Source organism: Leopardus geoffroyi, chromosome A1 (assembly GCF_018350155.1).
Source record: "Leopardus geoffroyi isolate Oge1 chromosome A1, O.geoffroyi_Oge1_pat1.0, whole genome shotgun sequence".
Lineage (NCBI taxonomy): Eukaryota > Metazoa > Chordata > Mammalia > Carnivora > Felidae > Leopardus > Leopardus geoffroyi.
The window spans coordinates 21872334-21895731 of record NC_059326.1 but is presented as its reverse complement, the minus strand read 5'-3'; the positions used below and the strand labels follow the sequence as shown (position 1 = coordinate 21895731).

Below are 23398 nucleotides of genomic sequence, written 5' to 3'. Positions count from 1 at the left end.
AGTGACCACTACGTGGTGCTGTGTCCCTAACAGGTGGAATACATGCATCCAGGAACCAAAGTGGATTATATGAGTGTCCTACTGACCAACATTCCCAGTGACCGACTTGGGGAATCTGAGCTTCCTGCCCCTGCAGTTGTAGGTTCTATAGGTTTAGAAGTCCCAGTTCCCTAAGCAGAAACACTTCCACTAGGAACACAGCAGGAATCCCACTGAACTTTAAGTTACGGCTGCCATAGGCCCTCTGTAGGGGCCTGACTGTTCTTTCCTCCAGTCAAAGAACCAACAGGAAAAAAGAGGAGTCCCCTCCTGACAGGGGCAACTGACCTAGTCGGCAGAAAGAGGTAGAACTGCTATTATATAATGGAGGCAAGAGAGGAATGCTTGGCAAGGAGGTGAAACTTGGTGCTTCTGGTGCACATTTGCCCAACAGTACTGGTAAATAGAAATGTACAGCAGCCATGGCCAAAGTACAGCATGGTTAAGGGCCTGTAACCCTCAAGGATGAGAGTCTGGATCACACAATCAGGTTAGCCCCCTGAGCCACATGCTAGCCAAATGTGAAGAGACTCTAAAAGGAGTGATGGAGGAGGGAGGCAATGAGTATTACTTGTGGCCATGAGACCAGCTGCATGCAGCACAGAGGCTGTAATTCATCCCACTAACAGTCTTCCAGGAAGTCTTTCCTAGGAAAAGAGGCCCACTAGAATCCTGGAGGAGCTACACCCCAAACATACAGGAAGCCATGGATCTGAACACTGCATGGGAGAGAATGAGTGAACGTTGTGCAGGGTCACCCAGATGAGCCTCAGGATCAAGGACCTTATTCCCCAGATGCTGGGACTGCTGCCAGCTGCTTGTTCTCAGCCATCAGTCCTCTCCAGATTTGCACCTGGCAATCACCTTCTCTTTAATGTATTATTTTACTATTTTAAAATAGTATATGAAGATATTTCTTCCCTTTTCACTTGATAAAGCATAGGAAAAGTGAGCTTCTTGAGATGGCTCTTAGTTCCAATTTCCCGGGGAAGCTTTCAAAGCAACCCCATTCAACTGGGCACCAGCACCCACTTTGCCCAGCCCTACTCTTGCCACACCGTCTCTGGCAAACAAGGGATGAAGCTTCAGGATCACTTGAGGTTCAAGAGGTGAACAAAATGACCAAACAACGAGAGTGAAACCATACCAGGCTAGAAGGGAGAGTGGGAAGTGGGGAGTGGGGAGAGCATGGGAAAGGGAGAGCACAGAGAAGCACCCCATGAGGTTCTGGCCTTCAAGAGAACGCAGCTGGCCTTCAGAGACCGGACACGGATTGGAGAAGTGATCACAAACAACTAATTTTATAGGTAACCTAATTTAACTTACTTTAGAAGACAAAAAAGAAATCCCCAAGCCCTAGGTCTGTATGTAAAGCAATAATACTAAGTGAATATAGATCTTCAGAGCAGTCACCAGATGGAACTAGATTTTATTTTTTAAAGGTGCCGCATGCAGCACCTCATCTGGGTATGTCTGGAGTCTTGGAAGCCTGACTACCCTACGTTCTCCTACAAATGGACCTTGAGAGCTTGTCTGGAGGCTCTAGCAGGGGAGCACAACTACCTGTATACCCTTGACTGAAGAAAGGACCTCCTCCATCGGGGAAGGTCGTCCTCTTCCACCAAGTGCCAGCTTTGGGAGGGACACACACATGGAGCAGGTAAGGGAAAAAGGGGACACCCGCCTACCCAGCCAGATCAGCCGTATCAACTCTGGCAAGCAATGCAGTGACAGACATCACAGCCAGACTGCTCTCACATCCTAGATTTTCAATGTAATAATGTAATGTAGTATTGATCAAAACATTCCTAAAATGTCTTTTAGAAATAGCTCACAAGTCAGTAAAGCATGGAGAATTCAATTTATTCTGTCCCCAAATCCTACTGAAATGATAGTGAAGGGGGAAAAAAAAAAGGCATAAACAGTTGAGGACAAAAAGAACAATAAAGAAGGGGGGTGCCTGGGTGGCTCAGTCAGTTAAGCGTCCGACTTCAGCTCAGGTCATGATCTCACACTGCTTGTGAGTTCGAGCCCCGCGTCGGGCTCTGTGCTGATGGCTCAGAGCCTGGAGCCTGCTTCGGATTCTGTGTCTCCCTCTCTCTCTGCCCCTCCCTCGCTCATGCTCGCTCTCTCTCTCTCTCAAGAATAAAACATTAAAAGTTTAAAAAAAAAAAAGAGAGAATAAAGAAGAAAATACAACTGGAGAGAAGTCAACAAAATTTTGGAAGATAGGAAGCAGGTGGGTGTGGTAACACAGCCAACCACAGAAGGTGACACGTACATCTGCAAAAGAAGAAGCCAATCACAGCCCTGGAATCTCGGGAAGGCCCAGGGACTGGAGAAAGCAGGCAACACAGGAAATGATTTAAGGGCCAGTGTAACTAAGAACAGAAGCAGTCAGACCCCAAATCCTCATCCTCTTCCTGTGGGGTCAGGAAGCTTGTACAAGACAAGAGGCCTACGGCACTTACTAGCTGTGAATTTCTTACTGTAACTGCACTACAGCCCAACTTCTCCCTCTGCCCAAACCTCCTTCCCTCCCTTCTCCCACATAACACGACAAAAAAAAAAAAAAAAAAAAAATGAGATAGGAGAATAATCTAAAGAGGCCCTGAAGACAGCTGTGAGGCACTGTAGTGAGGAAAGCAGAAGTGGAAGTCCAGTACTGAACAGTGAGATAGATCCTTGCCCTTCCTCTGCTAATGGAAAGCTGGCAAAAAAAAAACCCATATCCAGGTCCAGAATCTGGAAGATTCCACCCTACGGAAGCTCATATACTGACATTGGGAGTGACACTGGAAGCATCCCTAATGCAGCAGTTATTATCTCCCTAAAGTGAAGCTCAGTGCTTGACAAGCCTCACCCATGAATCCAGTATTCCCAGCATGTAGATCAGGGCCTGTGTCCCACCTGTGGACAGCCAGCCAAGGATCACAAATTTTTGAGTTTTTTTTTTTAATGTTTATTTACTTTTGAAGGAAAGAGAGAGAGAGAGTGCAAGTGGGAAAGGGGGAGGGAGGGAGGGAGGGAGAGAGAGAGAGAGAGATACAGAATGTGAAGTAGGCCCCAGGCTCTGAGCTGTCAGCACAGAGCCCAATGTGGGGATAGAACCCACAAATCGTGAGATCCTGACCTGAGCCCAAGTTGGACACTTGACTGAGTGCCCCATAAAGAAAGCCTCTAACAAGAAAAGTCAGAGACCAAAACAAAAGAGAAAGAAGCAATCTGGGAGGAAAAAAGAAAGCAGAGAGCAGAGGATGACTTGAAAGTAACCTATACCAGCTCAGAGAATATAGTGAGGCCATGAAGCAGGACAGGAAGCTCTAGAAAGGCACAGTCAGAGAACAAGAAAGAGAATGGGGGAATGTAACAGCAGAAATGTGAAAATGTGAGAGAAGGGATGTAAGATAAAGCTGAAGAAATTTCCCAAAAAGTAGATTGGAGCAAAAATATAAGAAAGTTAAGAGGGTCAGTTCAGAATCCTCTAACTTCCTTCTAAGAAAAATTCCAAAAAGACAACAGAGAAAACAAAGAAGGGGAATTACCCATGAAATATGACAAGAAAATATTCTATAGAAATGAAGGAATTTCCAGACTGAAAGTCAACAGAATGATCAATACAATAAATTAAAAATCATCTACATGAGTACATAACCATGATTTTTTCAGAAAACTGGGAACAAAGAAAAGATCTCTAAAGCTTCCAAAGAGGAAAAAACAGTCATATGCAAAAACAGCTAAAGTGGGGGCGTCTGGGTGGCTCAGTCGGTGAAGCGTCCGACTTCAGCTCAGGTCATGATCTCACAGATCGTGAGTTTGAGCCCCGCGTCGGGCTCTGTGCTGACAGCTCAGAGCCTGAAGCCTGTTTCAGATTCTGTGTCTCCCCCTCTCTCTGCCCCTCCCCTGCTCATGCTCTGTCTCTGTCTCAAAAATAAATAAAAACATTTAAAAAAATTAAAAAAACAAAAAATAAACAACCCCAGCTAAAGTCAGAATGGCATCAGAATCTCAAAAGAAACCTGAAACTCAAGAGGCACAATAACTTCAAAATTCTGAGGAAATAGGATTTTCAATCAGGAATTTTAAGCCCAGCCAAACCAATGGGCAATCTGCGTGAGTAAAATAAAGACATTTTAAGAGCGTCTCAAAGATTTCTCTCACACCCTCTTCCTTGGGAAGCTACTAGAGAAAGTGTTCCACTCAAATAAAGGTATAATCCCAGGAGGAAGACACAGGACACAAGAAATAGGGCATCCAGAAAGGACAAAGGTGAAGGGACCTCCACGATGATGGTGAATGAAGTTCTAGGCTGACAGCCGTGTGGCAGGCTGGAACACGGGGACGGAGGGCTCCAGAGATATCTGGATGAGCTCAGATGTGCTGAGACACAACACTGCTGTATAGACCAGTTTGCGCATAATGACAGACCATTAGAAAAATGGGTGAATCAACCTCAGGAAAACAAACAGTGGTACAGAAAGGCGATGGCTCAGCTATAAACCACACTTACAGAGTCCTACTAATGTAAATATCGCTTTAACTAAAATGGTGATATCACTATATTGAAAGGATCAGGGGAAGGAAGGAAGGGGAAATAAAGCTAACTGCTATCTGCCATTATAAAAAGTGGAAGGATAATATCTAAAATTGAAAATTCAGAAAGAACAGTTGTAAGCATGTTAAAAATAAGAGATTAAACATCTGAAGGAGTTAAAAGTGGTTCCTTCTGAAGAACAGTTTCTACGCTGAAGAGGGGTGAGGCAGAGGTCCTTCTGCGTTTTACTAAAAGCCATAAAATATTTGATGGTTTAAAGTGTTCATTTGTTTTAAAACTATTTGACTATATAGTCAAATTAAAACTATTTGACTATATAACATGCACAATATATGTACCATATATACATCTGAATGTAGAGCATGTTTAAAATATATAAGTGGCATGTCAAAATTAACAAAAAAGAAAAGTATTCCCACAAGAAAATCAGTTATTATATTTATATTTTTATGTTTTATGTTTATTTATGCTTATCTTTATTGTAACACTCAAGATGGTTAACTCTGTATGTATGCTCTGACTCTGAAAATAATTCCAAGAGTTGTAATTTCCTAAGGTCACCACTTTGTAGAAAACCAAGAATTTAAATGCATATGTTTTAGTGTGTTTGCTCTAAAAAACTGCCCCAGTTTTTTACAGTCAGAAATCAATGACTAGTTAAGATTGATATTTGTTAGGAAAAAAATCCAATCATTAGGTCATAACAGATGACAAGCAGAACCAGTCAGCAAAGTAGTAACCGCTTGAAAGAGCCAGTGTGATGCCAGAAAGCATGGTTACACAACACGGAAGTGAGATCATCACCTCATTATGCTCAACACCAGTTATATTCTCACTAGACAATCACTCTCAGATCTGGATCTCACAGCTTGAGACAGATCCAGACAACTTGGAGTGCATTCAGATAGGAGTTAGAGGTAATTAAAAAGCTCAATACTAAGACCTCTGGCAACACCCGAGGAAGCTGTGAAAGCTGTGATTCCTCAGTCTGGAGACCGGCAGAGAAACAAACAGAAAACTTCCCCACAAAAAGCAGAGGGCCTCTGCTAGAGAGACCACAAGAGTTAATGTGCTTAAAATTCAAAGGGAAGATATAGGTTATATATAATAACCTATTTTCAGAGAGTTTTGGTTGCCCACAGTGGGGATAAATTACCAAAGAAGAAATGTATAGTCTTAATCTTGGGGAAGCAGAGATTAAAAGGAAAAGAATCTATCCTACATTCTTTCCATATGGCACACACATGAATGTCAGGGAATAAACTAAGATTTCTTAAATTTGAGATTCAGAAACTACACACTGAAAGGGAAATCAGCATTATGTTGTCTTTATAAAAATGTACCAAGTAAAACCTGAAAGTTGCCCTTGCTAATATAAAACCAGTGAAAAACTAGGCTGAAGGCCCACTTCATTTGCTGTATCTAATCTTCCACAACTTTACGTAAGTATTCTAACGTTTGCCTAATTTGCAAGCCGTACTCTGTTCCAGAGTTAGACTGAAATGTTTAACTTTTACCAGTTTGGTACAGTTCTCAGAAATTAAGAAATAAACCATTCAAGATTATTTCCAACGGCCCCATCTCCCCTTAGCTTAGAATCAATACTTGATTTCTCACAAACTGAAAAGCTGACTTTGTTCCCTCTTTACCTTCAGTGCTGAGAAGAACATGTGGTCCACTCCCATAACTAAGGCTTTTAATCTTCTTTCCACATAAGGCTTCCAGCTTTTTGGGTACAAGTGTACTCTGGTTATCTCCAGTTCCTAGACAGTTACTATAGTTCAGTCCAAATACAAAGACCTAGAAAACAAATAGTTTTGTCTGAATCACTCGGACTAAAGTTACACAAAGGCTCCCCTCTCCACCCTGAAAATAAGACACACTCAAGTTCAGTGTGACAGCTCAGTAGGTAGGAAGAGACTGATCAGATGAAGAAAAATTCAACCTGTGCTGACATTACTTCAGTTGCAGAATGTTTGGCTGTACTATGAAATTCAGACTAGTACAGGGTTGAGGGGTATCAAATCAAGAAACTGCAAGAAGAGAGAAATTATATCAAAGACACGGTCTTCTAGAATTTCAGGTTCTTTTATCCACAACCTTTTCAGAAGACAAGGAGGGGGGCCTTGCTGGATACATCTAGGATACCGGTAGGAGAAAGACTGGTGGGAAAGGTAAGGGCTAAGGGAATAAAGAACCAAAAAACATACCAGGGAAAGTGAAATGAATGTGTCTATGGATCTTCCACTGAAAATATTTCAAAACAGAGACTGATATGAGTAAGCTTGCATTTTGGAAAGATCAACTGGCCACAACCTTTTCTTGGTCTTCAAACTGCACATTTTAAAGCTCACCCCCTAAAATTACACTCTGGGTTTTGAGAGATTCTTACCTCATCATTGTCAGTAACGTACAGTGCTTCATTGGCTGAGGTGCCAAAGACACATGCTTTCCGAATAGATGCAATTTCTTGAGGTGAGAGCAGAGTGAAGATTGGCCACTTTCCTACATCCACCATGACTCTGACTTCAAGTAATTCCTATAAATAAGTTGACATCTCTGCTACAACAAAAAGAATACCAAGGGAAAATCAACCACTATGCTAACTTAAAAAAAAAAAAAAGACACTGTTAATAAAAGGAAATAACAGCTAATTCCAAAAGAAACGGTTACCTCTGGTTGAATGGATCACTCACTTTCCCCGGCAACCTGTCCAATCCTTCCTCCACGGTCAAACCTGGGCCCTTCCCTGCAATGACAGGTACAACTTGCTAGAACCAGTTGTTTGTCTTGCCCACTTAAAGTCGGTGTTTATCTGTTACATACATGCTTATTTGCAACCAGATAGCAGATAATGGAGAGAAACCATGCTAACTGGATAGAACCAGGGTCTCTCACCAGGATTTTTTTCCTTAGAATATTGAGATAAAGGTTACAATACTAGTTTGTCTAAGACAGTGAATTCTTGCCTGAGGGAGAGGGAGAGGGAAAGTGTGTGTGTGTGCACCCGTGAATGTTCTACAAATCAGAATCGTTACCTCTACCTCCCCACTCTCCCACCACCACCCCCAGATTACACTCAAAGACCCCCATCTCTTGTAGAAAATCACTGCCACACAAAGCCACTGTTTAATGATGGGAATGGGACATTCCTCACTAAGTCTAGAGTGGCAAAAATATTAAGAAGCACTAGACTAAGATATACTGAATGAAACATAAGTATTATATTCTGATCCTAATTTCTATGATTACATTTTCTACATAATTACAGATTGTATTTCACGTTGAAAAAAGTTATTATATGAACGAGGGAAGACAATTCACCCTAATCTTGGTGTTCGAACTAATGACTATAGCCTTCATGCAAGTAGCAATTAGCTTAAATAGTATCCTATAAAAAGTAGACATATGTATGTTTCCATAAAATTCTAAACTTGACCTGTTTAAGGAGTTTTACACAAAGAATCCTGGTCGTGGCCCCAATTTCTTCTAGGGTTAAAAAGTACTTCTAGAAATTCCAGGGAGGGGCACAGTCACAAAACCCTACCATGCCAAGTGAGTTTCCATTCTGGCTCTCACCTCTGGAAACTGAAATAGAACCAAACAATTTATAAATACAACCAGGGTTTCCTAATGAGGTACAGAACTCTTGAAGTTCCTTCCTATTCACTCTCTTCTCAGACCTCTAAAAAAAGCCAAGAGAACCAGGCTCAAGACCAAGGCGTTCCAGGCTCTAGCACCTCTGATAGCACCTAGAGACAGAGCCTATGGGGCTTAGGTATACTTAGCCAAGGCCTCAGTTTCCACCATCCAGGGAGATTTTTCACATCAGCACCAACTTGGATGACAAGGACCAGATAACTGCTAAGCCCCAAGAGTCACACACACATATTCAATAAGCATTAAACATGATCAGGACAGGCCAAACCCCACCATTACAGAGCCAGACTCCTGGAACATTTGAATGTTCTGAAAAGTGTGTGTGTCTGTGTGTGTGCATGTGTGTGAGCATGCACATGCTGGTGGGAATAGGTAAAAGATTTGGGGAAGGGCAAAAAACAAATACATAGGGGTGCCTTGGTGACTCAGTTGGTTGAGCGTCTGATTCTTGATTTTGGCTAGGATCATGATCTCATGGTTCATGGGTTCAAGCCCCGTGTTGGGCTCCACACTGATAGCTGGGAGCGTGCTTGGGATTCTCTCTCTCTCTTTCTCTCTCTCTCTGCCCCTCCCTAGCTCTCTCTCTCAAAATAAATAAATACATTTTTTTACAAAAACTAATAAGCATGTTGAAAAAATGTGTTTCAACTGGTACCAAGAGGTAAAGGAAAGTAAGTTTCCCTATCATCCCTCTCTGACCCCCTCCTCAAAGGCCTTAAGAGTTAGGCCCTACTGTTAACAGTTGTTTCTAATTCCTTCCAGGGATAGTGTATGCTTACAAAATCATTATATGTATGTATGTGTAGAAGTCTTTTTTTCCCTTCTTAACAGTACATCTTGGAAACCATTTGATATGAGCATATGTAGACATTTTATTTCTTTTCAATGGTACTATATAATATTCCATTATATCAAGTTAACAATTTACCTGCTTCTACTGAGAGACTATTTAAATCACTGCTAGTCTTTTCCTAACATAAACAACACTGCAATTATTGTCTACACATACTATTTTTTAATACATGTCTTTTTAATACACACATCTATAAGAAAAACTCCTAAAAACGGAACTGCTGGGTCAACATCTAATTGCTATTTTACCTTTAACAGCTATTTCAAATTGTCCTCTACTGAAATAACCCACAATGTATGGCAGCACCTGGTTACCCACATCCTTACCACACAGCATATTATTATGGTGTCTAAGTTTTCTTTAAATTTGATTCTCTCTTAAGATGAGTGAGGCTGGGCATCATTTAAAAAAAATAATCACAATAACAGCAATAATAATAACTGACATTTCTTGAGCACTACATGCCAAGTACTGTTCTTAATATTTTACATCTATTAATTCATATAATCCTCACTTTACAGACAAGGAAATGGAAGCAAAGAGATTTTAAGATTTTGCCCAACCCAGGAAGTAGCTGAGTCAGGGCCTGAAGCCAATACAATCCGGAATTTGCACATGAACTGTTCACCTCATGGTTCAGAGCCCATGCGTCATCCTTTTACATAAAGTCCCTATTTTTTTCTACTGGACTATTGTTCTTTGCTTTGTTCTTGATTTTTGTGTTCTTTGTATGGCAAGAGGATCGTTTTTTTGTTTTGTTTTGTTTTGTTTTGTTTTGTTTTGAGAGAAAGAGAGAGAGAGAATGAGCACAAGCCAGGGAAGGGCTGCAAGAGAAGGGGACAGAGGATCCGAAGCAAGCTCTGCCCTGATCAGGCTGAGAGCAGCAAGCACTATGCGGGGCTCAAACTTACGAACCCCTCCCCACCCCCAACCCCACAAGATCATGGACCTAAGTGATGCTGGATGCTCAACCTGGCCACCCAGGCGCCCTGGAGATGATGGTTTTAAATGCCCTGCCATGCCCAAATGGCCTGCCTTGTGCCTCTTACAAAGCAGACAGGGAAAGGAGTCACCAGAAATGAAACAGTGCAAATGTCTATAAGCAGATGGATAAATGCCCCCCAAAAACCCAGAACTTTAATTTTCCTAGAATGTGAAAATCCTAGAATATGAAATTTCCTAGCTAGTCCTCAAAATTTAATATTGTATGTAATATAGAATTTTAAATAGAGAAAAGGGGAGAGGGAATTAAATTTGCCAAAAAATGTGATTTACCACATTTAAAATTACAACACGAAAGGACAGTACCATTCAAACTTCTACAATTTCCTGGGGTGCCTGGGTAGCTCAGTCGGTTAAGCGTCTGACTTCAGCTCAGGTCATGATCTCGCAGTTCATGGATTCAAGCCCCACATTGGGTTCTGTGCTGACAGCTCAGAGCCTGCTCCAGATTCTGTCTCCCTCTCTCTGCCCTCCACTTGCGCTCTGTGTCTCTCCTTCTCAAAAATAAACATTAAAAAAAAAAAAACCTTCTGTAATTTCCTGACAACCGTACAATTATTCTGAAGTCATTAATCAGTCACAGGCAACTCTGCCCCAAGGGTACGGTAATCTACTCAAAAGTCACCTTTCATAATGATGGCTTATTATATGAACGGAGTTTACTCACCGCTAAATTACTTGAGGCTTTACTTTACAAGATATCTTCCCAAAGACTTGTAATTTAGAAGTTAATATAAAACCAGGTCATATACATGTCCACACCCATCACGAAAGCAGAAAGCATCACCGATAGCCTTGGCATGGTGGAAAGCACTGAGAATCCTGAGGCATGTGTTTTATTCCCAGGTTGGCTTTTAATCAATCAGTGTGACATGCCACCTACCTTTCTGAGCCTGGGTTTCTCAAAAATCTGTCCCATAAAATTCAATAATGTGATGTTCAAGATGTAGTGAGCAAGCTACAGGGGATTTCTGAACGCATGAGAACATGTGCAGTAATGCTGCCCAAGCAAGTAAGTACTCCTAGCAACACAATCCAGTGAAGTAAATAAAGACCAGGAAGGAAGAAACGAACAGTGACCAAGAACTGCAGAGACACTATGCTAGGCAGCTTCACATACACTATCTCCTTAAAAAAATTTTTGTTTATTTTAGAGAGAGAGAGAGAGAGAGAGAGAGAGAGAGAGAGTGAGAGTGAGTACAAGCAGGAGAGGGGCAGAGAGAGACAAGGACATAGAATCCAAAGCAGGCTCCGGTTCCAAGCTGTCAGCAGAGCCTGATACGGGGCTCCAACTCACAAACTGTGAGATCATGACTTGGGCCAAAGTCGGACGTTTAACTGACTGAGCCACCCAGGTAGGCACCCCATACACTGTTTCATTTAATCTCCACAATAGTCTTGGAAGGAAGAAAGGTCAGAATCCATTCCTAGCAGATGAGGAATGAGGCTTGGAGGTGAAATGACTTCCCAAGGTCACAGAGCAGTAAGTGACATAGTCAGGACTCAACCCCCACCCCTCTGATACTTCTTACATCACAGAACATCAGTTCTGCCCCTTCAGTGTCTCAACTTCTTCAACATTACTTCCTTCTGACTTTATTTTGTCTAATAATGTATACCAGCATCTGCTTTTTAAAATGCTTCAAATACAAAAGGTACTCCCCCCATCCCTCCCCCCAAAAATGTGTCACCAATATGCATCTATCTAGATTTGCCTGGTTAAGCCTTGTGAATGTCACTCATTCCTTTCTTCTTCCAAAACCACTAGGAGGCAGGCCCTGGAGACCAAATGCTCCTCTGTCCTCAAGCAGTTCACAAGAGTGGATGAGCACAAGGTGCCTCCTTGGGCTACAGACTGCTAAGGGACAAAGCACGTCTTCATTAGTGCTCAATCTGTGCGGCTGATAACATGAACAGGGTATCCTCAGAATTCAGACAAGGTTCTCCAAGAGGTTTTATGGAGGTATGAAAACTCAGGATGTGCTATGTGCTGTACAGATTAGTCCTGAACTTGGGCACGTGGTATATCTTTTACTAAGGCAGTTTAATGCGAATGCAAATACCACCAACATTTTCTAACTGACTCAAAATTACCATCATTATCATTCCAATTAGATTACTGTGGTGAGAGGTTTAATTTCTCTATTTTCCTGGGGATAGTGGCACCTTTGCTAATATTAAGAAAATCATACTAAGGATCATTCTATCAACTTCATATGTTTGGCCCTCTACCACAAAATTACAGTGTGTATTAATATAGTATATTAATCCAAAAAGCTAAAGCAGGTGGAATCACTAGAAATTAATTAACATTTAATCTGTTATGAAATCTATATCAGACGTATGAACCCTGTGGCTATCAACGACTCAGAAATATAAGGATCTGGGGCACCTGGGTGGCTCAGTTGGTTAAGTGTCTGACTCTGGCTCAGTTCATGATCTCGAGATTTGTAGGTTTAGGTCAGGCTCTCTGCTTTCAGTGCAGAGCCCGTTTTAGATGTTCTGTCTCCCTCTCTCTCTACCCCTCCCCACGCATGCTCTCTTTCTCCTCTCTCTCTCTCTCTCAAAAATAAACAAACATTAAAAAAAGAAAAGAAATATAAGGATCTGTCACAAGGAGGGTAGTATTATGACAGCTCTGATGTCTTATAACATCTACTAAATTTGCCTAAACATGTAGTATTAACATATTGGGTTCTAATTGTATGGATTTCATTTTAAAGGAATATAAATATAGTTCAATTACATTTCATTTAAATCATCACTCCGGAGGTTGCAAAATAATTTAAATGTTTCAAACAGTAATATGTGCAGCTATTCTATTAATGTACTAAGGAGGTACTACTAACAGGGAAGAATCTTCAAAAGGCCCGATCAACCTAGGCCACCCTGGATAGGCACATACTTTGGTAAGTATTCAACAGTGATATAAGTGTCTTAAGAAAGGCAACCCAATGCCCTTCCTTCCATAGTACTAGGCATTCCTTAAATGAAGCATCCCAAGGGATATGTTAACAAAAAGCTAAACTATGAGCTTATTCCCATGTTAAACACAAAACAAAAACACCCTGCAAAAAAAACAAGCGTACCCTGTACAGCTTAGCTATGTTAGAAAACAATATGTACTATATGATTACAATTTTTTAAAGTGTAATACATACAGATAGAAGGATATATACACACCAAATGTATTTCTCTGGAGAGATTAGAGGTGACATTTTCTTTGTATATTTGTTCAAATATATTTCAAATTTCTATAACATTTAGTGACCAAAAAAAAAAAACCATTTATAATTGTAATGCTAATTATAACTATAATTTTATAATTAAAATAACTAAATTTGAATTATATTTACCCCTTTAAAAGTTTAAATAAGTATTCTTGCCTTAAGTTTACAACCTAGGGTGGCAGAGTATTCAGGGAAATCTGTAAAATGAATTATTAACATAAAATTACATGTAGAAAGTGGGAATGTAAAATGCTACAGCCAATGTAGAAAACATTATGTCAGTTCCTCAAAAATTAGACAGAATTACCATGTGGTCTAGCAATTCCACTTCTAGTATACACACAAAAGAACTGAAAGCAGGGCCCTGGAACAGATAGCTGTTCAGAGCAACATTACTCACAATAGCCAAAAGGTGAAAAGCCAAATATCCACCAACAGATACCCAGATAAACAAAATGTGGTTATCTACATACAATGGAATATTATTTAGCCTTAAAAAGAAATGACTGATACATTATCACAGGGATGAACACTGAAGACATCATGCTAAGTGAAACAAGCCAGACACAAGAGAACACAATTGTACGATTCCACTTACACGAGGTACCTAGCGTCATCAAATTCATTAGAGGCAGAAAGGACAGTCATAGCTGCCAGGGACCCGGGGGGAGAAGATAATGGGGAGTTACTGTTCAATGGATACAGAGTATTGGTTTGGGATGATGATAAAGTTCTATGGAGACAGTGGTAACAGCTGCACAATAATATGAATATATTTGTCAATAAACTGTGTATTTAGAAATGGTTAAAATAAGAAATTTTATGTATATTTTACCACATTTAAAAAAAATCAAATTATGATCTCATGGGTTTACAACAAACCCACAGTAAACTCAAAGATACAGTTTTTTAATTAAATATAAAAGTGGTTCAGTCCTAAAAACTATTTTTGGAAAAGTACAATCACAATTCATGAAATCTGGCTTGGTAAGGCAAGTTCAGATTAGAGAAATCCTGAGTGAACCTTTCTAAAAGATATATAGCCTGCTTAGGACTTTCCAGCATATACAGCAATTCAAGCTAAACCAACCCATGACTTGACTGTTAATCATAAAAATGAGTTGTAATTAGTCAATTATATTAATAACCTCTGAAGAACTTCAATAAAATAATCTTTTTTTCTTTTTGCAATATCTTTTCTGCCCATTATTTAGGAAGTACTTTCTTGTAAAAAGCATTGATATGTTCAGCCTCAGTTATCACTCACTGTGCATTAACAGGTGAATCAATAGTTTTTTGTTGTTGTTTTAAGGAGATAAAGCAAGAGCAGAAGAACAGAAATGAGAAATGCAAGCAGAGGATGGAAAAGAGTTGTAACGTTCTGAGAGGATAACATGCCAACCCACTTGGATCTCCCTATTTTCTTTGACACTTGAAAATATATCCTATATTCCCATAGACCTTTTCTGCTTCCACTGGTAGTGTAGATCCAATTCCCATTCCCTGGGATGGCTTTTCCTAGCAACGAGCACTGTCCCTCAGAGAGCTAGAGTATGGAGAAGAAAAGGTTATTTTATTTTACACTCTGAAAGCAAATTTAGTCAAGAGGACAAACACAGACCTTCCAATTTTAGAAATCTACATTTAGAACTGGAAGACTAAAGGAGTAATGTAGCGACCAATCTTTTGATCCCTCTAAGAGCATATTTATTTTCCATTCCCCTAGTGCTAAAGGAAGGTGGGGAATGTTTTGCTTTACTGATATAGCAAAAATATATTTGAATACATTTACAGAATTCAAAAAAACAGGAAATGGAGAAAACAGTACAGGAAAACTTTGTTTTTGATAACACAATGCTCTCAATATTAAACAACACTAGAAATTAAGAGTTATGACTTACAAGCGTGTGGCTTCCACACAGATCTCAAACCTCGTTCCAACTAGAGGTAGCTGGCACAAAGGAGATGGACACAACCAATGGGACTGCACACCTCAGAACCTGTCTTCTGCTGACCTACAAGCTTGCTGAGGAAAAGAGGTCTGAATAGTGTGAACAACCCTGCAGAACTGGTTGGCACCAAGATTCTCTCTCTTCTTCTGGTGTCATTCTTAGTGCAGGGAGTGAGCCTGTATGATTTTTCATCGTGGAAGCGATTTTCTCACCGTAAACATAAAAGACTGAATGGCGAATCAATCTGTTTAAAAATGGGCTCTGCGTTCTTTACAAGATATAGCCTAGTGTAGACTATTTGAAACAGCTATGTCAAATATGAAAAAATATTTAACTGCAAAAAAATTTATTTCAATTAAAGCACTGACATGTTCACTGAAGATCTCTAATAGGGTTTTTCTGTTTTCATAAACTCGATGGGTTTATTTGTTATCAGTTATTTGTTATCAGTTTAAATTGCTAAGCTGCCTTATAATAGGAATTTATTTATAGCTAATGAGCCATTGATAAAGTCTAAGATGGTTTACAAAATAAGCACTACTGTATGACAACGTGAACAAAGTAATAGCATATATTACTTCTTCTGACAATGACCCCACACACCAAGAAGGCTGGGGGAAATCATCAAGAGCAATACGATTACGTCCCTGCCTTTGAGGAGATTATGGTCTGATACAAAGTCCAATCCTAGGAAGTAGAAGCCTAGAATACAAATACAGACAGAGTAAGCAAACAACGGAATACAACATACAAATCTATAGTCTATGTGATACACGTTAATGTATATATGGAAAAAAATAGGTGCACAAAGGTTACAACTATATGAAAATTATATATCCCAGAAAACTGCTACATGAAATCCCAGAAATCAAATTCTTAGTGTTCTAGCAGATGATAAAATGTAAGCATTTCCTCAGTGAAGATTACCCAGTTTCCTGCAGGAATGAGGGTTTTTTATAGCTTTCTTCCTTTTTTACCAATGGAAGTTCCTGTCTGAGCACAAAAGACTTAAGTGTGTAGCCATCTTTCTCTGTTTTTGAGTATTATATTACAATGCTAGTAAGCCTTCCAAAGATAAGCTCTAAAGTTTTAGGTAAACTTCTGGGGTGCAACTTTACAACTTGTCATGTCATACATCTATACTACAGCAAAAGAAATTCAAAAAGACCTTTCAAGTTACAGAAGAGCCAAATGTTACTCTCATCAATTTCTTCCATACTTATTTTTTGTTCATTTAAGAGAGAGAGAGTGTGCGCACAAGCGGGGGAGAAGGGCAGAGGAGGAAAGAAAGACAGAATCTTAAGCAGGCTCCACACTCAGCACAGACCCCAATGCGGAGCTCAATCCCACGACCCTGGGATCATGACCTGAACCGAAATCAAGAGACGGACACTCAACAGAGGGGGCTACCCAGGCGGCCCCACTTCCATACTTATTCTGATGGGCTTTTTGAGACTGAGGAGATGCTACACCTCGGACTTAGACACCAAATGTATTTCCCAGGTCCAGACGAGCCTCTAAGACAGACTCAGCCTCAAAATTTTATAAGTAAGATTACACTTAGGGGGCATCTGGGTGGCTCAGTCGGTTAAGTGTCGACTTCGGCTCAGGTCCTGATCTCATGGTCTGTGTGTTCGAGTGCCACATTAGGTTCTGTGCTGTTAGCCCAGAGCCTGGAGCCTGCTTCAGATTCTGTGTCTCCCTCACTCTCTGCCCCTCCCCCACTCTCTCTCTCTCTCTCTCAAAAATAAACATTAAAAAAAATTTTTTTTAAAGATTACACTTTAGGGGCACCTGAGTGGCTCAGTTGGTTGAGCATCTGACTCTTGATTTCAGCTCAGGTCATGATCTAACAGTTCATGGGATCAAGCCCCACGTCAGGCTCTACACTCACAGCGCAGAGCCTGCTTCGGATTCTCTTTCTCCCTCTCTCTGACCCTTTCCTGAACTCTCTCTCAAAACAAATAAATAAATTAAAAAAACAAAAAAACCCTTTTAACTACTGCACCCATTCTGTGGTATAAGTACTACAAAGAAACAAAATTCTGGAGATCTGCTCAGACACATGATGCTCTTAGTGCCCCAGCTGCTAGGACAGCTGTCATCCACTTCTCTTTTCTGCAAGCTTATCTTACTACAAGAATGCAAGAGAATGCCCTGAACACCTGACAAAATCCACAAAGATAGAGGGGCTTTGAGAATGAGGCATTCTCCAAAAGAATTTATGGCGTCCTTCATGAAGATGCCTATGAACAGGTGACAAGGTCATCCTCCTACCTTTATTTAAAAACAGACTGCTGTTGGGGCACCAGGGTGGCTCAGGTGGTCAAGGGTCCAACTCTTGAGTTCAGCTCAGGTCACGATCTCACCATTTGTGAGATCGAGCCCCACATTGGGCTCTGCCCTGCCAGTTTGGTGTTCTCTCTCCCTCCCTCCCTCCTCCTCACGCTCTCCTTCTCTCTCAAAAATAAACGTTTAAAAATAAATAAAAATAAAAACAGACTGTTTTAGAATTTGCTAACACAGTGACCACCCTCTGGTCTCATCACTTTTGTTCAAATGTGTTACTCACTGGAGAAGACATAGGTCATTTCCCAACTGCCAGGAAGTTACTTTACTTGAAACACAATTTGCAATTATGGCTTCTGGAAGCAATTCTTTATCCTCATCATCCAAAAGCCCACTTTCATTTCATTGCACAGAAACTTTAGGCAATTCTAGGACATAGGGAATCTGACAGCTCCTTGTAAATGAAGAAATAATTCAAATGAAGCCATGTGCTCAGGTTAAAAGCAAACAACCCCAGTGGCAATAGTATTAGCAGGGAAAAAAAAAAAAAAAAAGATATCCAGGGTTGTGAAGCTGACTGTAATCTTATACAAGTATTGCTTCTATGAGACACTTTCATTTTTAAAACAAAAAACTTCCATGATTTGCAGTAATTTCTATAGTTTTGTTCTTTGTTTCACCAAACATTCAAGGTTTTGTAAAATAAATTACATAAATATAGATGGGCCAAAAGCCTAAAGAAATGGATAGAACACAGTTACACTTTATTTTTCTAATGTGTTCAAAGCTGGAATACAGGGACCCAAGCTCAAATCTATTTACAGTATCATAACCCGTCCCACGTGAATAGCTCTAATGTGATTTTATCTACTATCCTCTGCCATAGTAGTATCAACCATACCCTGCAATGGCCTAGTGCCAAACTAAAATTCCAGCAATGGACAGGCAGAACCATACTGTAGTCCTTCAATGAAAGTTTACTGAATGTCCTCCAAGTAAAAAGGACACAAAGCCAACACCACGACACCCTCCCCTGACCCTGGCAGAACTTATGTGGGGTCAGAGAGGTCTGGGCACATAAACAGATGTACAGCAGAGTGGCCACTGCTCTCGTGGGTAGTTCTGAATGCCACGGAAACACCAGAATTGGGAAGTGTCAACTACCTGTGAGAAGACAGGCACCCGGAACAGTGAATGTATATGCCAGGTGGAAGAACTGAAAGAAATTTAGCATGGCTGTAGCCAAAAAGCTTAGCCTTTATCCTATGAACAACATTCAATCACTGAAAGACCTTAAGCAGGGAAGTGGTGTGATCAGATGTACGTCCGTTAAAGATTACTTTGGCTGAATGTCGAGACCAGATGCTGATGAAGAAAACTCAGAGGGAGCCTAAGGTGGCTACAGCAAGCCAGGAAAGAAAGAAAAGAAGCCTGTACCAAGGAAGTGGAAATGGAGAAACCTGGACAGGAGAGCAACTCAAGAGGATTCTGCAACTGACTGAATGGAAGAAGAGGAGCTGGATAAGGGAAAAGGAGAGCCAAGGATTATATCCAGCTGCTCAGCTTAAGTAACTGAGTAACTACCGTAACTTAAGTAACTGAGTAACTACCGTTAACTCACTAGGACCCAGAACACAGCAAATTTCAGGGTCGATGACGAATTCTACCCTGGACATTTTAAGTTTAGCCACCTGTGGGATATCAAAGTGGATATGTCCAATAGATAGATTTGTAAATCTGAAGATCAAGAAAGAGATCTGGATTGAAGATGCGGAAATCTGGCATGAGATCACCCAGGGAAAAGTGTGCGGAGTAAGAAGAGAAGAGGATGTCGGACAGAACTCTAAGAAAGTCGGACAGCAGAGAGACAAGGAACACCCCTGCGGAAGAGACTGTGAAGGAACAGGCAGAGTAGGAAGCAAACCAGGAGAATAGAGTCATGGAAGCCTACGGACATGAGCATCACACAAAGGAGGCAGGTCAAGGTCTAATGCTGTTGAGACCAAAACAAGGACTAAGAAATGCCCACTGGATTTAGCAAGAATTATTGATGACCTTCACGAGATGAATTTCGGTGAAGCTGTGGGTGGACAAGACCAGATTGCAGCAGGCTGAGGAGCATGTGAAAGGTGAAGAAGTGAAAACAATGACTATAAACAACTTGCTCATGAAGTCTGACTGTGAAGGAAAAGAAAATTTGCTAGGAGTAAACGTAAAATTGGCTGAAATTGAAGGATGTATTTGGGTCACCTTTTTATTTTAAACATATTAGAGCCTTAAAAAGGTTTACTTATTAATTTGTTTTTAAGATTTTAAGTAATCTCTATACCAAATGTTGGGCTCAAACTCACAACCCTGAGATCAAGAGTCACATGCTCTCCCAACGGAGCCAGCCAGGTGCCCCAAGAAACTTAAAATGTTTAAATGTTCACAGGAAGAACCCAGTAAGAGAGAAAGATAAGAGCAGGACATAAGCACTAGATTAGTAACAGGAAGTGGAATCTGAAGCAGAGGTGCAAGAGAAGCTATAGAAAGGGGGAGCTTCTTCTGTGAAAACAAAAGAGAAGAAGGATGGATACAGATGGAAGTGAATTTCATGGTTGAGGCACCAGAAGTTGGAAACAATTTCTTTCTCTTCCCTTTCTCTCCCCCTCTCTCTGCATTTTTCATTTCTACCAGCAACTTATGAGGGTTCCAACTGCCCCATATCCTTGCCAACACTTATTATGGTCTTTCTTATTATAGCCATCCTAGTGCATGTGAGGTAATATCTCATTGTGGGTTTGATTTGCATTTTGGGTCATTCTCTTCTGAAGTCATCTATTTCTCCCTGTGAAGAGAGAAGGCTTTCTGTTGAGAGTAAGAGGAAAGGTAGCAATAGAACGTGGAGTGGAGGGAAAAAAATGGAAAAGGTCTAACGTCTAAAGCAGGAAGAGTACTGACAGAGAAACCAATAAAGGGGATAAGAGCCCAGTGGAAGCTGGAAACCAGAAGTCTGTACAAGTACCCCTCTGATCTCCTCCAAGTTTTTCTTCTCCAGTGAAGTGGGTTTTTTTCTTAAACTGATCTAACCAGAATTGGAATGCGCAGTTGCTCATTTAAACACAATGAGAGAAGTGCTCCTGAACAATACATTATCTGTTGAAAGTCCAGTAATATCCACATTTGAAACAACAGTTTGCCTAAGATTCACCCTCCTTGAGAACAAAGCACCTCTCATACATGAGTTCACTGCAGATCTTACATGTGTACTGTAAGTACTTACAACTACAATCATGGTACTAAATTCATCAAATGGCAAACTAAGAAAACACCACACACCCATCATCTCAATAATGGAGAATTCCTTTAAAACATGTTAACTTAAGAATGATAATAACCAGGGGCTCCTGGATGGCTCAGCTGACTGAGTGTCTGACTTCGGCTCAGGTCATCATTTCAGGGTTCAGGAGTTGAAGCCCCGCATCGGACTCACTGCTGTCGGCACAGAGCCCGCTTCAGATCCTCTGTACCCCCCTCTCTATCCAGCCCTCCCCCGCTAGCACGCCCTCTCTCAAAAATAAAAAATAAACATTAAAAAAATGATAATAACCAATTACACAAAATGATTTTTGACTTACCCAGTTAGCTTGTAGAGCACAAGATATAGCCACAGTATTCGGTTAAGCTAATTTGATAAGTATATCCTTATGTAAACATGAAGTAAAGACTTAATAATTTAGAGATTTATCACTAAGGCACGCTACTCCATATGCTGGCCACAATTTTCACTCAGGGATCACATCCTGGGGCTGACTTATAAGTGAACTAGTTTTACACCAAGGGTGCTATGCTGCTGCTTCAATCATCTTGTGCTGAGTAACATACCATCCCCAAACTCAGTGGCTTAAAGCAAGAGCAATTTGTTATTTCTCTCAATTCTGTGTTTTGAGTAACTCGGCTGAAGTTGCTCATGAGGTCATGGGCACTGGGAACTTAACTAAGGCTGACACAGGCCTCACTCACACAGCTGAGCCACTGCAGGTGGTCTCTCCTAGATTCAAATGGAGCAGACACAGACTCCATCTCTTAATGGGAGGTGCAGCAGTCAAGCCTAGGGATGGGAGGAACTGCTGGCAGTAATGGCTGGAAACACTTCACCACCACAGCTGTAAACAATATTACTAGATGTTTCCACTACACTATTTGAGTTCATGACTGAAGCAATAGAAGGGGGTCAGACTATCTCCAAAACTAAAACACTTTCATAAGTATTGAAAAGAACATCTCTGCAAACATACGCTTTTGCCCCCATAGAATGCTAGTCTCAGGAAAGCCATGGAATCTTCATTTCTGGGGTTGTGAGGAGGATAGACACCATCTTTCAGGAATGCTCGGAGTACAGTCTTTCCCAAACGAAATTCATTATCTCCTGAAGTCCTTTCACGCCTTACAATTTATTAGGTATGCATGAGTATGATCTCATTTATTAAAATCTAATACTAAAAAAAAATAAAGGTATCCCTAGCTATTTGAACTCTTGCTATCAAAATCTATCTAAACTCAAAATCAAATAGATTTGACTAAGTTTTTTAATACTGAAGCTTTTGCTACTGGCTCTCCTAGACTCAGGTATGAAGTAGATTTGGATATCACAGTATCCCTTACGACCTGAAATCTCACTATCTGAACACAGCAACCCCATAAACTCATACAGTAAAAAGGATATATGCCCAAAAATATTAACTGTTATCTTTAGATGGTATAATTACAGGTGATGTACATTCTTCTTTTTGCTTTAGTTTCTAAATTTTCTTTGTTTCCTTTCAAAATCTAAAAAGTCTATATTGTGACTTAATATACTTGGAAATATTAAAAAAAAATTTTTTTTTAATTTTAAAATGTTGTGGGTCAAACACGTAATTGATTTAGATAACCGACTTGATTAACTGACCTCTTCTGTGACATCTATTCTGGTTAAAGTCAAACAACATTCATCATATGCCTCCTGTTCACTGCTCCACATGTATACAATATCTAACATTTTTAGTTTTTTTTTTAAAAACCACAAAATATTTTTAAAATGTGTAGTAAGGACCTGCCTGGACTCTAGACTCCATTAGGGCCCAAACCTTGTTTGCCATGTTTGACTTACTATTTAATGCAGTACATAGAAAAACAGAATAATAATGATGATGATGATGATGGTCTTTGACTTCCCTTCAGTTTCATCTTCCCCACTCTGACTTTCAGATAAAGGAGGACATGGTCTCAGACTTCCCAGCTTGAGCTGATTAAATTTTTTTTTAACATTTATTCATTTTTGAGAGACAGAGAGAGTGATAGAGAGAGTGCTGGGGAAGGGCAGAGAGAGAGGAAAACACAGAACCGGAAACAGGCTCCAGGCTCTGAGCTGTCAGCACAGAGCCCAACACCAGGCTCGAACCCACAAATCATGAGATCATGACCTGAGCTGAAGTCAGAAGCCTAACGGACGGAGCCAACCAGGTGCCCCTGAGCTGCTGATTATGAAGCCAAGCTCTTGCTGCAACATATAAGCACTCTTTACTTTAAAATTTTTTAAGATTTTTTTTTTTAAGCTGCAAACTTGATAGCTTTTTAAAGCCATTTGCTTTCTGAAGTTCCCAGAACTTTATCATTTGGGTCACACACATAAAAATCACTGTGGAAGAAATCTCGTTAATGATTAATACCCTTCTTCTTCTAGAGTGAAGAAATGGGACCTGTCTAGAAGTACTTAATAAATAGACGGTATTCACACAATGGAATAAAAGATATCCATGCCACGGATTAATAGAATGAAAATATACAGTTACCT

The 23398-nt window shown here is 40.4% G+C and overlaps 1 protein-coding gene across 12 annotated transcripts in view; it reads right to left on the bottom strand.

The window, feature by feature from the left end:
- RCBTB1 (RCC1 and BTB domain containing protein 1) overlaps positions 1-23398 on the bottom strand; it is a 99168-nt gene that overhangs the window by 29025 nt on the left and 46745 nt on the right. For 6 of the 12 annotated variants that reach the window (XM_045475544.1, XM_045475557.1, XM_045475546.1 and 3 more), the window contains 3 exons: positions 7268-7343; positions 6987-7153; positions 6244-6394 (listed from right to left, as the gene is read on the bottom strand). In XM_045475544.1, the coding sequence (XP_045331500.1) occupies positions 6244-6394; positions 6987-7112 (277 nt within the window). In that variant the 5' untranslated portion in view covers positions 7113-7153; positions 7268-7343. Of the gene's footprint in view, positions 1-6243; positions 6395-6986; positions 7157-7267; positions 7344-10415; positions 10599-23398 lie in introns of those variants that run through there. The other 6 variants (XM_045475563.1, XM_045475522.1, XM_045475535.1 and 3 more) reach the window with 4 other exon arrangements.